The 14,215-nt window shown below is 41.5% G+C and overlaps 1 protein-coding gene across 8 annotated transcripts in view; it reads left to right on the top strand.

The window, feature by feature from the left end:
• The window catches only part of FAT3 (FAT atypical cadherin 3), a 396,477-nt gene that overhangs the window by 178,974 nt on the left and 203,288 nt on the right, over window positions 1-14,215 (top strand). For all 8 annotated transcript variants that reach the window (XM_021544996.2, XM_021544998.2, XM_021544993.3 and 5 more), the window contains one exon: window positions 2,468-2,782. In XM_021544996.2, the coding sequence (XP_021400671.2) occupies window positions 2,468-2,782 (315 nt within the window). The remainder of the gene's footprint in view (window positions 1-2,467; window positions 2,783-14,215) is intronic.

Below are 14,215 nucleotides of genomic sequence, written 5' to 3' on the forward strand. Positions count from 1 at the left end.
AGTTGACAGGTGGAGCAACAAGACTTATTGAGTGAAAAGGAATTAATTGTATCTGGGACCTTTTTATAAATCAAAAGTAAAACTAAGAACCAGTGTAGCAGACCTATTGGCAGTACCTAATGCTTGTTCAATGATCCTTCCTTTCTGAAATACAGAAATGAAAAGTAACTGTTGCCAGGAGTTATAAAATGAAGGAATGACTCAAGGTAGATTTATTATCACCTCAGTATCAGTGAAATTCAGCTTCATAAACATAGGTTAATCTGCTAAAACCTTCTGTGCTCTCACTGGGGGAGAAACCTATTTATTTCAAATTTTATTTAAAGATGTAAAATAGTTCTTCTTGTCTTCTGAGTAAATCATGATCTCTAGTATCACTAATATTCATCTTTTTTTCCCCTGTTTCTTTCCTATGTAGATTTATTTATTTTTATTTATTTATTTCTATTGCTTGTTATGGGCACTTCTCATCCCTGCAGCATAATTTCTCTTCTGGACTTGTAGGCTTTTTTTCATCGCAGTTCACCATATATTTCACCTATGTTTCTACAGAAACTCATTATATAGCACAGGCTGCTGCCAACAAGAATATTTAGAATACACTCTGCTTTTGTCCTCCAGTGCTGCCCTACTCGCCTACAATGGGCGAATAATACTTCTGAGTGAAGAGGACATGGATCTGAGGTTACTACGAAATGACCTAAGCCCATACATGACCAGAATCAGGGCTGCACCTTTCCCCTTCCTCTATTATATGGTTGATCAAATGTTAGGAGTATACTTGTTAGTTCAAACTAGCATTAAAAGACACACACACAAAAAAAAAAAATCCAAAGCTTGAACAAAATTGTAGTATTAAAAAAAAAAAGGTATCTTAGAAGAGCAAATACATGTGGCATTTCTGTGACTGTGTGTTTGGGTTCTGTGCTACCTTGAAAACTTTTCTAAGACTTAAAGCTGTATTGGAAAGAGTGCAGTCAAATCCTTAAAAAAAAGTCAAAAAGACACACATTTTTTTTATTAGTGCTGACCTTAGAGCTGCTCTGTCCTCAATAATTAACTGATAATTTTGCTCTAAATAGCATCAAAGACATCTGAGACTAAATTCAGGTTTTTTATGTTCCTGTTTTGCCCTGCAATTTCTCCATCATTTGCTATCTACTAATAACATGATTTGGTGGTTTGCAAACAGTCCTTTTGAGTATTTCTTAAGTTTGAGATCCACTGCATTAGTGTGTCTCAAGATTAACAATGCTGTATTAGGAGATGAAAATGTTCTTGATATATGTGCCACAGAAGTGGTGAGGAAGTGCATTTGCTTATTTTGATGCTGGTGTGATTTTGTGTGTGGTACTGGTGTATCTGTGCACTCATGGTCAGTGTTTAAGCCAATGAAGGTCTGGACTATGGCAATACAAGCAAGACTTAGAGTGGCAGAGTTTCTGCTTTGTCATAGAATCACAGAATGGTTTGGTTTGGTTTAGAAGGGACCTGAAGGGTCATCTGGTTCCAACCAGACACAAACCAGGTGTTAATGTCAGGAGGAGGATGGGTTTCTAAAGCACTTCAGGCAGAAATGAGGTGAGAGGAAGCCCTTCATGCCAGGACAGTACAGGCACAGGGCTGGTAATTCAGTCCCTGTCTGTGGCTCTGAGCCAGAATCACATCAGCATCAGAATGAGAAAATGCACTTCCTCACCACTTCTGTGGCACATATATCAAGAACATTTTCATCTCCTTATACACAGAAAGACTTTCTCTTTTGTTTCTTAGGACCAAGTGGAAAAACAACTGATGTTTTCTTACACCAGTAGGTAAAGTGGCCAAGCCTGTGTGATAAAAGAGGATAGAAATATATTTTTTATATTCATTGTCTAAGGGCTACTGTGTAAGCTTTTGATTGCTTGTTGTCCAAGATTTTGGCATCGTGCAATGAGGGAGCTCATTTTTAAATTTACTGTATATTTTCTGAACTTGGATGGATTCATTTTAAATTGCCTCCTAGATTTTCTTCTTTAGCAAGGGAATAGGCAGGAACTAGATAAGAAAAGCTGCCTTTTTTTTCTTTTTTTTTTGCAATTCATTGTCAATAGTTGTATCCCTCCCTACCAAGGCTTATACAAGTTTGCATCACAAAGCAGAAAAATGATGGTGTTTCTTCTGTTACTCTGCCAGCTGCAGTTCTAGCAAAGAAATTGCTGTGGCATTAGGCCATTTATGAAGAGCCATCCTTTTACCTTCCTTCCCTCTCAATTTCTTGGGACAAAAGATTGAGATGTTGAGCTGAGTTCACAAAACAATTCCTGAGCTCAGTCTTCTGTTTTCATCTGTTGGATGACTTGAATTTTTCTACAGGTAGAGCCTTTGTTATATGCTGAACACATTTCTGTAGTACAGCCAAATGAAAATATCTGTGATGTTTTATTGATTCTATTCATTACATCCTCTGCTTGCTGATTTTCTACAGGAGTTATCTACACAGCAGACGTTCTTGACCGGGAGACAACCAGATCCTACTGGTTGACAGTGTATGCGACTGATCATGGTGTTGTCCCACTCTACACTACCATTGAAGTCTACATTGAAGTGGAGGACGTGAACGACAATGCCCCTCTCACCTCTGAGCCTATCTATTACCCAGTCATCATGGAAAACTCCCCAAAGGATGTATCTGTCATTCAGATCCAAGCTCAGGACCCTGACTCCAGCACTAATGAAAAACTGACTTACCGGATTACAAGTGGAAATCCCCAGAACTTCTTTGTGATCAATCCCAAAACAGGTAACAAAACCCTATTGCCTCAGGGCAGTGGGAAAATGCAATTTACATATTTATTGGCTTTCTCCCCTTCAGGGTGCACTGGTTTACTTTCCAAACCCCTGTTTTCTGATAGTTTATGTGACTAAAGCATCTTGCGTGTGTTTGAAGCATTCTGCTTTGCATCGGTGCGCAAAGGTGCTGGTAGATGATGTGCTGCAGATGTGCTGCTGCAGATGTGCAGCTGCAGCAATCACTCTGTCCTGGGTCACTGAATCGCTGCTGGCTGTTGCCTCTTCCCTGCATCTACAGGGATGAGACTTTGCTGCACTGACTCTGCAGAGCAGTGCTAGGAAGCAGTTTCAAGCTGTTGCAGGTTACAGAGCACTGTTTCATTCTTTTATTAGCTGGTGTAGCACCACTGGAGTGACATGATGGCTGTCCAGCACATGTAATAAGGTTCCATGTGAAAGTAGATGGATTTGATTCTACAGCTTGCTTTACACACACACACACAAAAAAACCAGTTTAGATGACCTAAACGTCCCTCTGGCCTTTAAAAAAAAATCTGTTTGCATTGATTTCTAACAGCTGGGGATGTAGCCTGTGGGTGCAGTGTGGCAGAGATGGTGATTGTTTTAAGTTAAAATACTGTTGTTATCTGGCAGTGGAGCATGGCACTCATGCAGAGCAGCTCTACTCATGCCTGTACCCCAGGTGCCTTTGCTGAATGAGGCTGATAAAGAAATTGCCTCAGGAGATGTATCCTGAGGTCCTGGATGCTCTGCTGGGTGCCTACCTGTGCTTGGCAGCCTGTGTTCCTCACTCCAGGGAGTACCCAGCTTTGCTTACTCATTGGGCTTGTGGGGACCCTCCAGCGTGGTCTGGAGCTTGAGGGTTGAGGGGATCTTTCAGAGCAATCTGCCGATCTTTATGACGGGAGTTCAGAGAATTCGCGCAGCGCTCCTGCTTGTTTTCATGCTCCTACTTTTATTCTAGGGTTTTGATTTTTTTTAAAGTTTATTTATATCTTCTGCTAAATTTCTAAACAGCTAAAAAATTAGAAGGAATAGATGTGAGAGGGAACATTTTTAATTTTGTGTACGGAAATGCTGTTCACTAAATAGATTTTCAACATTTGGTTGGGCAATCCTATTGCAATGTGTGGCATAAGAAGGGGTCAGGATCTTCTCAGGCGTAAGCCCAGGTGAGGAATTATGGAGAATGTATAATCACTGTGTTCAATCTGCTGAGCCCTAAGGCGCATATCTCACTTATTTTTAACACTTGGAATGGCCGAAGATGCTCTTCCATCTGCATCCCTTCTCCCCCTCCCCACCCCATAAATCCCATCTGGGCAAAGTAGCAGAGTTAGGACTCACAGTGTTTAATGCTTGTGCTTCCCTTCCATGAGCTCCTCCCTCAGAGCAATCTGCTCAGCACAGCCCTGCTTATCTGCCAGGGTGAGCCTGTGACAAAGACTGGAGCCGGGCTTGTGGCAGCCCTGCAGCACCCTAGCCTGGTGGCACGGTGGCACACCCTGTGAGTTGGCTCTTTGTCCTTCTGCTGAGCAGACAGGATACTTTTCCATAACAGTGAGATCTTACTCTCACAGTTAACACTGGCAGTGTTTAATCTTCATTTGGACTGTGGAAATTGCTGTCTGAGAGCTTAAAGGCTTCAGGATGAGTAACTTTGCTGCTTGGGCAACTCCCAAAGGGCCCCTCTTACACTCAGTAAGCATCCTTGCTAGTGACTGGCTGTGATTTGTTATAGAGAGGATAAATCATCCCTTTTCTATCCAATTCAGTGCCAAATGCAGAGGAGTGAGAACTGGGCAAGGTGGCCTCTTGGAGTTTGTTTTGAAAACGGTGAGGCTGACAGAGTGTGTGTATGCAGAGATCCCTTTGCCCAAAGGAGAGCACCCGGCCTTGACATCAGAAGGCTTTCTCCTGATGGCATGCTGATGTCCGAGAAATAAAAGCATAATGGATTTTCCTAGAGAGTGCCCCTGGGGCCCTCTGACAAGGCTGCTTTCAGCCGTCTCCCTGCAGTGCACTAGTTTTCTCTAAGACAGTAATTTACACTCCAGTTGTTTTGTACAGGAGACTTCTGCACGCACAGAAGAGGTTTGTAGCCTGCCAGCCCCATACTCTAGCTGGGATTCAGCACAGCAGTAACTCACGTAGAGTGTTGCACAGCAGCCCTAAATGCGACAGCATGCTGTATAATCAAGATGAAAAGGTTTAATGTGAACCCAAATATGCTGCGATTGCTGTATACGTGGGCTGAATGAGCATGCTCCTGCTGTCGGGGGAGAATAGTCATTTGAGAAAGGGGATCTTTATTTTCTGTGTCACTTTGGAAGTTTCAACACTGCCAGCAAACTGACATCTCACTCCTGTGAGTAATCCACTGCTGAGAGTCAATGTGAAGGAAGCATCCTGCATTTTTTACATCTTTTGGTGGGAAGTGACAGAAGAGATGGGGAGGTTGCTGGAGCATAGGGGTGTTCTCAGTTGTCTTTGGAGGTCAGCAGTGATTGTGTTTGCCTTCCCCTGGAGCTCACTTTCAGCTGCCTTGTAGCTCATGCAGGTCAGGCAGGTTTCTGGAGGCACATGGACCACTGCATGTCTGATCAAGCGGGAACACAGAGAGTCCAGGTTTTGTTCCTGGTTCTAATTCAGGATCATAATTCCAGCCAATTCTTACACTCATGATTGATTATCTGGATAGCAGAAGCAACATTACTTCTTGTATGCCATATCTGTAGATAGAAGAAACCTCTTAATAGACAAGTTGTCACTTCCCACATTTTTATAGACTGTCCCAGCTTGTGGTGGCTATTTTAGGCAGTCCAACTGCAAATGTATCACGTGCATTTAGATCTGTTTGAAGGCAGGCTTCAGACCTTTCAGGATTATTACCTGCAGTTTGCTCTGTGGGTTTTAGAGAGATGAAGAGTTGCTCCTGCAGGAATGAAGAGCTGCTAAAAAGCCACTGATAGCAATATTTGGGCACTGAAGTTGCCCTGGGTGTATTCTCACTGGGGGCTGACTCTGCTGTGGGGGCACAAATACATGATGACAATGGCCCTCCTCTTTGGGCTTGGGGTTTATAGAGTGCTTCATGGAAGAGGACAGGAACATGAGCAGCCCGCCCATGTGTGTCAGGATTGGGAAGGCAGTGTGGGCAACCTCCCATGAAGGCCTTCTTTTTATCACCTTGATATTTTTATCGAAATACAGCCAAGCATCAGTTTGTGCCTTGGTACACACTTTTATCTCATGAGCTGATATTCATAGGTACAAGTACTAAGTGAATAATGAAGCACATGAGCATGTGTGAAACCATAAACCATTTACACTGGAGAACAAGGCAGCCTTGTTCTGCTAACTGGTGGACACTGCAGCCTAAGTGTAGCAGGTCCAAGAGAGCAAGATAGGATTTTCCTTTATAGTGGGCAAGGGGAATATATTGCAAAAGCACAGTTTTGTGAGGGGAGTAGGAAATATGTTTTTAAAAAAGTTGAGGTGACTCTAGGGGTTACATGACTACAAGGAAAGGCATTCCCCTGGGCATTTGTTTCCCAGCTGTGTATACACACAGCAGCATGGAAGGCATTCCTGGAGCTCAGCATCTTCAGCAGCTGCAAGTCAGCCCTAAAGCCTGATGTGGCTGCTGGGAGAGACAGGCCTTTTCCTCATAGCTTGGCTTGTGTGCTTGGGAGGGCTTGGGGTTGCTTTGGCAGAGCATAGGGTCACAGGGCTGTGCTCCTTTGTGGGTGGCGTGGGACGGGGAGGATGGCAGGGCTGCTGCCGGAGCAGCTGGGCTGACCAGCTCCCAGGGGTGCCACATTCAGCCTGAGCCGAGTCAGTCACTCTTGGGTGAGGGGCGTGATGTAAATAAAACAGAAGATGGAGTTAATAAAAAAATTGATGGATCAGAGCTGTAAATTCTTACTTTTATTTCATGTATATGGGTGTTAATTTCACAGCACAGGGGTAATTTACTGCATTGATTTATTATGTTCCTGCGCTCTGGAAAAAACAAGTTTTAATTCAAGCCATTGCATTACTTTGTTTAGTGTTAACATATTTTGAACAAACCCAGTAAGCTTCTCTTCAGTCTAATACAGATTACTTAAGAGATTCTTTAACTAACTAACAGGCCAATAGACCAAATTTAACTCTTGTGCACATTTTTATTCATTAATTTACCCTAAAGTTATGCTTGTGTGTCTGGAAAATCTGCTTACACCTTGCTTAGCCTTTTCTTGGCACCGTTTAAACAGAGACAGACCCCTGGCACCTCTGAAATAGTATTTGCTGCAGTGGTTAAGTCAAGATGCACTTTTGGGTTTAGAAATAGTGCATGTAGGTCAGTACATCTTTGCAAAGCAGCAATATTCTGCCTCTGGAAGCTGTCTCTGAACTGTCACATCTGCACCTAGATTTGGAAAGACTCTGGATATTTTCACACTGAAGTAGTATTAATATTTATATAAGCTAATATGGGGTTAGTGAGTGTCAGAATTTAATTGGTACAAATGCTGCTTTTCTCAGTAGACTGGGCTTTGCTTTCTTTTGCACTCACAAAGCCAGCTGGCATAGAATCCTGCTGGGTCTGAAAGCCACGTTTGCTGTGCCATACTAAAATACTGCCTCACCCTCCTGTCCTACATCCTGATTTTTACAGCCTCTTTTCTTTGGCTTGTCCTGAGAAATCCCCACACGTCTTCGCTCTCACAGACTGAGACAAATCCAGTGGTTTGCTGCTGCTCCACATCCTGATGGCCACCAGCAGTACAGATGCAGGGTACCCAGTGCCTCTTTTCAGCCCAGAAACCATAGAATCATGGAATGGTTTGGGTTGGAAGGGACATTAAAGACCACCTAGTTCAAACACCCCTGCCATGGGCAGGCACATCTTCCACTAGACCAGTTGCTCAGAAGCCTGTGCAGCCTGGCCATGAACATTTCCAGTTCATTCACACTTAAATATTATAGCTGTTGTTAGACAGCAGACCTTGTTGTTAGAGCAGACCTTGAGGAGGGATTTGCTCTGGGCAGCTCTGGAGGGTTTCCCAGTGGTCGTGGAGGGTTTCTAGGTTTCTCAGCCTATTCTTGTAGTCAAGGGACACTTGCCGGTCCTGACTGCTTCATCCATGCTGCTAAACTCTTAATAAAAACTTCACCCGAAATAAGATCTTCCATATCTTGTAAATGAAGGCCATTAGCTTTTTTTATTGTTTTTAGTCTAACCTGCAGTCTTTCTCCAGAGTGTGTTTAAGGTGCTATTGTGACCTAATTAGAAAATGTATTTTGAATTTTGATGGCATTGCAGGGCATCTGCCTCCCACTGGGTGCTTCTCATGAAGGGTGTCTCTCTCATGTGTGTTGGCCATGGAGCTGTTCTTGGCAGCTCGTGTGTGCAATGAAAATCAGCTCTGCAGATCATGTCATAGCATGAATAGCTCAATGTCTTTTCCCCCTGTAAGTGTCCTTGCCCTGTTGAAGAGTGCAGAGGACCTTGCAGGGGGAAAAGACATTGATTGTGGGGCTCTCCAGTCAATGGTGAATTGAGGAATTGGTCTCCCTTTCCTTCCATGCTCTTTTAACACTGTTCGACAAATGCTGAGTTCACCAACAGCTGCAGAGTCCAGCCTGATATATCCATCACTGATATGTGACCATAACTAACACAGAATTTTACAATGTAATTCCCTTACCACATTAGCTGGCTTCCATCCTCTGTAATTTATGTTGTATCAACATACGCTAAATTATCTACTTTCTTTGCTTTCACTTCTCTATTATTTAAAAGTGTAGCTCTTAATGACTTCTTTGTAATGCACTCACTATTAAAAATGGAGCTTTGGAGCATTTTAAAAGCTTTAATTTCTGCTTTGGCATGCTTATTCTTTACTGGACACCATATATCCAGGGGTTTGAGCCCAGGGTTAACAGCCGGAAAATCAAAGGACTGTGGATGTTGGAGTTGTGTGCTTAATCACAGTGGGACTTATAAGTGTGTTAGGCACTGTACAGCATATTAGACAAAGTTCCTGCATTAAGGAGTTCGTCGTAATAACAATAATAATAGTAATAATTAAGAAAAAAGAGGAGATAAAAAAAATATGGAGAAGGATGTAGATCAAGTCCATCTGCTTGCCAAGGCATGTTTATTCCCCAGAGAAAAGTTTCAATTAGATCCTGAGCTGCAGCATAGCAGGGACAGAAACTTCTTTTGACTGAGTCACCTCATCTCATGGTTTTTCTTTTTTTTCCTTTTTTTTTTTTTTTGTAAGTGGAAGTAGTTTCTTGCCTTATGTGATTGTCCTGTAAAGTAATTCACAGTAGACAGCTTGGTGATCAAATATGCTCTGGAAATGCAAGCCATTGATTTTTTCAGGCATCTTGTCATTAATAGACGTGCATTCACAATCATGTATTCATATGCATACAAAAAAATTTAAAAAAAGAAACATCACTTCCAAAATGGTAGGATGAAGAGAAATATAAAAGAATTTTAGACTAAGTAAGTATTGTATAATGGCCAGACCACTAATTCCACTGAAAATGACAAAATTTGGGCTCAGCCAGCATGTTTCTTCCCTCCTCCCTTCCTCCCTGGCAGTGATTTCTTTCTCAGTCTGTATATGTTATCTGTGGAGAGGGTAAAGGTGTGAGCTGTGTCACCTCAGTTACTGCTACAGTAATGCTGCTATTAATAAAATAATAAATCCAGTTTTATCATTTCTCTTGAACAGACCTGATTTCTGCTGGCAGTGGGTTTTTATTCATGAAGCACTGAATATGGCTGAGATTGCTGGATGTCTCTGGTATCAAGTGCCTCTTTTAAAATGACATTTAAAGATACAATATTTCTTAGAAATGCCATTTCTTTGTAATCAGCAGATTTATACTTGGCTTATAGAAATTTTAACCTTTCTTTAGATGTCCATGATGACTTTTTTAGCCCTCTTTCACAGTAAGAAGTGTAAGGACTATTCTTGTTGCCTTGACTGGACAATTGTGTCCTCACTTACTCAATGCAGAACCAGTTTTTAATCTGAACTCCTTGTTTGCTTCAGTAGAGACTTAAGTCTGAAGGGCATAAGTGTGGCAAGGGCCAGTGGGAGACAGTTTTTTTCTGAGGGAAGAAGTTGCTGCCCAATGACCAGACAGCTCCCTTTCTTCCCGTCCTAGCAGAAATTCTGGAACAGCAACAATTTTGCCACTGATCTCATAAATCTACATTGTTGTGCATTACATCAATCATTTGTTCTTGTTACAAACACCAGCAGAGCATATCTTCTGCCTATTCAGAAGTAACTTCCCCTATCAGTTTAGCTGTGAAATTCATTTTTCTACCTTGTCTGTCAGTTCACTTTCTCTGTTCATAAATTTCCAGAAGTCATGGCTAGGCAGAACTTTTTAATAGACTGTGCTATTCCTGCACTAATTTTTAAATAGGGCTGTTCCATTCACTTCCAGGTAGCCAAATTCTCTTGTTAGAATTATTATCAATGGCAGAAGCACAGTTTAGCTTACTGGGTGAAATTGTACCACAAGTACTGAGTAACAGCCCTGTTAAATGCATGCACAATGCATATGCTATGGCTACTTGTCATTTCCTGCCATACATTATTATGATAACATCAGCAAATGTCCCTGTGTTACAATAATTGCTTGTGGTCCAAGTCTGAACTCTGGCAGGAGGAATTAGGTTGGTGACTTAGGGATGCTGAGGTGTGGAGCCTGTGTGCATGGCATTTATGCAGGAGCAGGGGTCTGGAGTGGGAGCTGCCAGGGAGGAAAATAAAGCTGTGATGTTAGCCCAGAGGAGGTGAAAGCTTGGGATGGGGGTAGTTGAGGGGGTTCTTTTTTCCTTTTTATTTCCTACTGCTTTTTAATCAGTCAAGTAACTTGTGTTTATCTTTTGCTCAGCAGTCAAAGTTATTACTGGTGCCTGTGATGTTGGACACTGCAAATCCCAAGCAGACAATATTAAACCAGCTTTTTCCCCTTTTACTCAGGCACAGTGAATACAGTCATACTGTCTTCTTAGATCAGCCACTATTTGTGGCTTGAGTAGTGTTTCACCTTGTGTGAGGAATTTCTGAAATCTGTTAGTGGACTGGAAGTTAGAGGCAAGGAATGTAGTTCTGGTTTACTCTTAGTTAACATGTGATCCTTGGTACAAACGATGATATTTCCTGTTTGGAGAATTAGATTGACCTATGCTGCATGAGTGTATTAAAAAAAAACCCCAAAGCTCAGAAATGGAAATAAAAAGAGAATGCAACTGGGAAGGCAGGTGTGTTTGCATAATCCATAACAATGTCAGTAATCACCATCTATTAATTGGCTTCCATCACACTGGAGATTGTATCAGCACCTCTTAAACCCCCAAAGTCTCACAACCACACAGTTCAGCTAAACTAGTCTGTTCAAAAATCAAGCTTAACAGTGGATTGTGTTATTTTTCCCCTTTTCTTTTCTGACTCTGTTTCCATTAGAGTTACACTGTTATAACCAAAGCTAATTATTTTCTTTGAAATTATTCTCTCCTTCTTTCCCCTTCCCCTTATGTTAATGAGAGTGTTTTTCGTTTGCTGGGAAGACTGACACAACTTCTTTGAAATTAGTAGTGTTGTTGCCAGTTAAGTATGTGACCTTATCTGTGTAATTGTACAGATCGTGCTGCCATATGTCTACATGCACAGAGCTTAATTTAACCAGACACATACATGTGTAAAAATAAAGCAGTATCTGGGGGTTAAATATCAGAAGAGCCCCCTAATCTCAGCTATCACATTATATGCAGCTTTCTACAGAGCTTGAAGAGCTCTGAAGTTAAATCTTTAAAAAACACTCTTTACACAGGACCATGCTCTTGTAACCTTGTTTTTACATTGATTGTGATGCGGATTCTACTATGCCTCTACTTCCTTGCATGTTGTTCCTACTTGGTTTCTCCCCCTCTGGTAGCTAAGGCCTTCATGCTGCTTGGTAAGGTAAAAAAGGGCCATTTTTAATTTTTTACAAGCAGGGAACTGATGCAAAGGAAGCAGGTAACTCATCCGATGCCAGCAGTAAAAATTTGCTCTTAATTTGTCTTCAAGGCCAGTGGCCACATGTAGTGTAAAGCCTTATGGCATGGGTCCAGCCCATCCTACCCTGCTATAAATGCAAGGCAACCAGGCAACACTGGCACAAGTGTTTTCTACTGTGTGTACAGAACTTACCTGGGCAGTTTTGAGCTCCAGTAGAAACTATTTCCTATCCTATTCCCAGCTAGTCCACTATTTCCTATCCCTACCTTTCAGTCCTTCTTGGCCTTTCTTTTTCTCTTGCCCAAAAGCAAGCCTGGACTGCCCACAGGAGAGAAAGAATTAGAATTTGTACAGGGACAAGGAGTCTCAGATGGCTCAATTGGAACCTGGACATGGAAGGGCAGAGCTGACTCTTGTCTTTTGGGTGGATGAAGCAACCCCCTTCTCCATCAGCCTAACACAAGCACAAGCCTAAGCATTCGTGCTGCTGCTGTCATGGAGCAAGGAGGCAAACCTAGAGCACTCAAGTCTCCCACTACCCCCAGTAATCATGTTCTTTCTCAATACTACCTTTGCTTGTACTTTCTGTGCAGGAACGTTTCCTCGTTGTTTCCTGTGTAAAGTCAATGTCATGACATGCTGTGGGTTTGTTGCCTTCTAAGAGAAATGTATGTTTGTGTGGATGAGTTGCGTGCAAGGAATCTGTGCTGCAGTGATCTATTTATATGGTAATTAGCAAGTAGCTTTGCAACTCTTAAAGGGATTTGGTTTGAAAACTAAGTATAATTTCCTGAATTTTAACTTACCAGCAGTGTATGAACAGCAGTGCACATGCACTTTTTTTGTGATGTATCCACAATACCCAAAAGATAAATGTAAGTCTGCTCTGCAACAGAATATTTTGGCTATAATTAATTTTTCTCCATTCACCATATGCTTGTATTTTCTGACCTTCATTTTATTCACAGGCTCTGTGTAATAAAATGTGCAGTATTAAAACAAAAGTTGCTTAAAGAAGCACAAGTGCTTCTGGTGCTACCTCTTCAGCTGAATTATGTGGTTTGTGGCACCTGAGAATTTGACCATTGTATCCTTAAACAGTTATTATTATCTAAAGGTGCTGTCATTGCTCAAAGTTATTGAAGTTATTTTTGTTAATAGAAGAATGAGATTAGTTTTTTTTTTAATCTTTGGAGAAATGCTGTAAGCCCAGTCAGATCCTTTAGGAGAGGAAACAGGGATGAAGAATCTTCTCTTTGTCCTTATTATCCTGTATCAGAGGCAGTCCTTGAGACACAACCTGGGAATGCACTGCAAATGACGCAAAGAATAATTGCTGCTAAATTTAATTTATTGGGTAGGTGTGAATTAGATTAATTAAACAGAGAATAAACACAACACAAGATTACCCAAAGTGGCTGCAAGGATGGAAAAATGTTAGGCTGTATTAACAACTTAGATACACATAATGCTGAGATATTTTTCATGTGAGTCTGTAATTTCTTAAGGGATTTCTCTCAGGATTTTTATTTCTTTCTTCTAACACTTAATGTAATCCAAACTGATTAAGGGAATGCAGTGCATTAGAGGAAAGAAAAATAAGGCAAACACATGCTTAAGAATTAACTTGAGTAGTCTATTGGGTGAGCTGCAGCTTTGACTCAATAATACACCCATGCCCTGCATTTGTATGTGTGAAAAGCCCTTGGCTTGGGTTGGATTCACTTGCAGAGAAGAGAGTCCTTTAAGAAGGAGGCACAGCTCAGCATCAGAGAAGCAAACAGGCAGGATTTGGATACAGTTCTTGTTCAGTCAGCTGCATGGGGGGGCTTCATGCCCCACTCCCAAGTTTAGCTCTAATCTGTTGGTGCATCTCTCCTGCAACCTGATGTTGAGCAGAGATTTTATTGTGTTCAGCCTGTAGGAGGTTTCCTCTCCACCTCCAAAACTTCTGTCTCTACTTTTTTCTTGAAGTCATTGTGCAAAATAGCTGGGATTTTGCAAACACCCTGCAAGGCATTAGTCTAACCTCTTTACTGCCTTATTAACAACAGAAGTGCAGCATTGAGAATGCAAATAAGACTTAATGGGAAGACAAAAATTTCAGAGAAGATTCCTATGTAGAGAGATATTATTTTTTCTTATAAACAAACATGAGGAAAGGAGATGAGAACATGAAGAAAATAATACAGGTTTTGTTGAAGGTACTGTATAAAGACAGTTTCATGACAAAGAAAATATTGCATGTTCAAAACTGTTTCACCCGTCTATGTGTATGGACTTGGCTTTTGTCATCATGAATGTCCACCCCACCTCTAATAGTTCCTAAACAACCCAGAATCATATACTCGAGATACCTTAATTTCTGCATATTAAGTCCTGCAAGAAAAGTAAGA

Source organism: Lonchura striata, chromosome 2 (assembly GCF_046129695.1).
Source record: "Lonchura striata isolate bLonStr1 chromosome 2, bLonStr1.mat, whole genome shotgun sequence".
Classification (NCBI taxonomy): domain Eukaryota; kingdom Metazoa; phylum Chordata; class Aves; order Passeriformes; family Estrildidae; genus Lonchura; species Lonchura striata.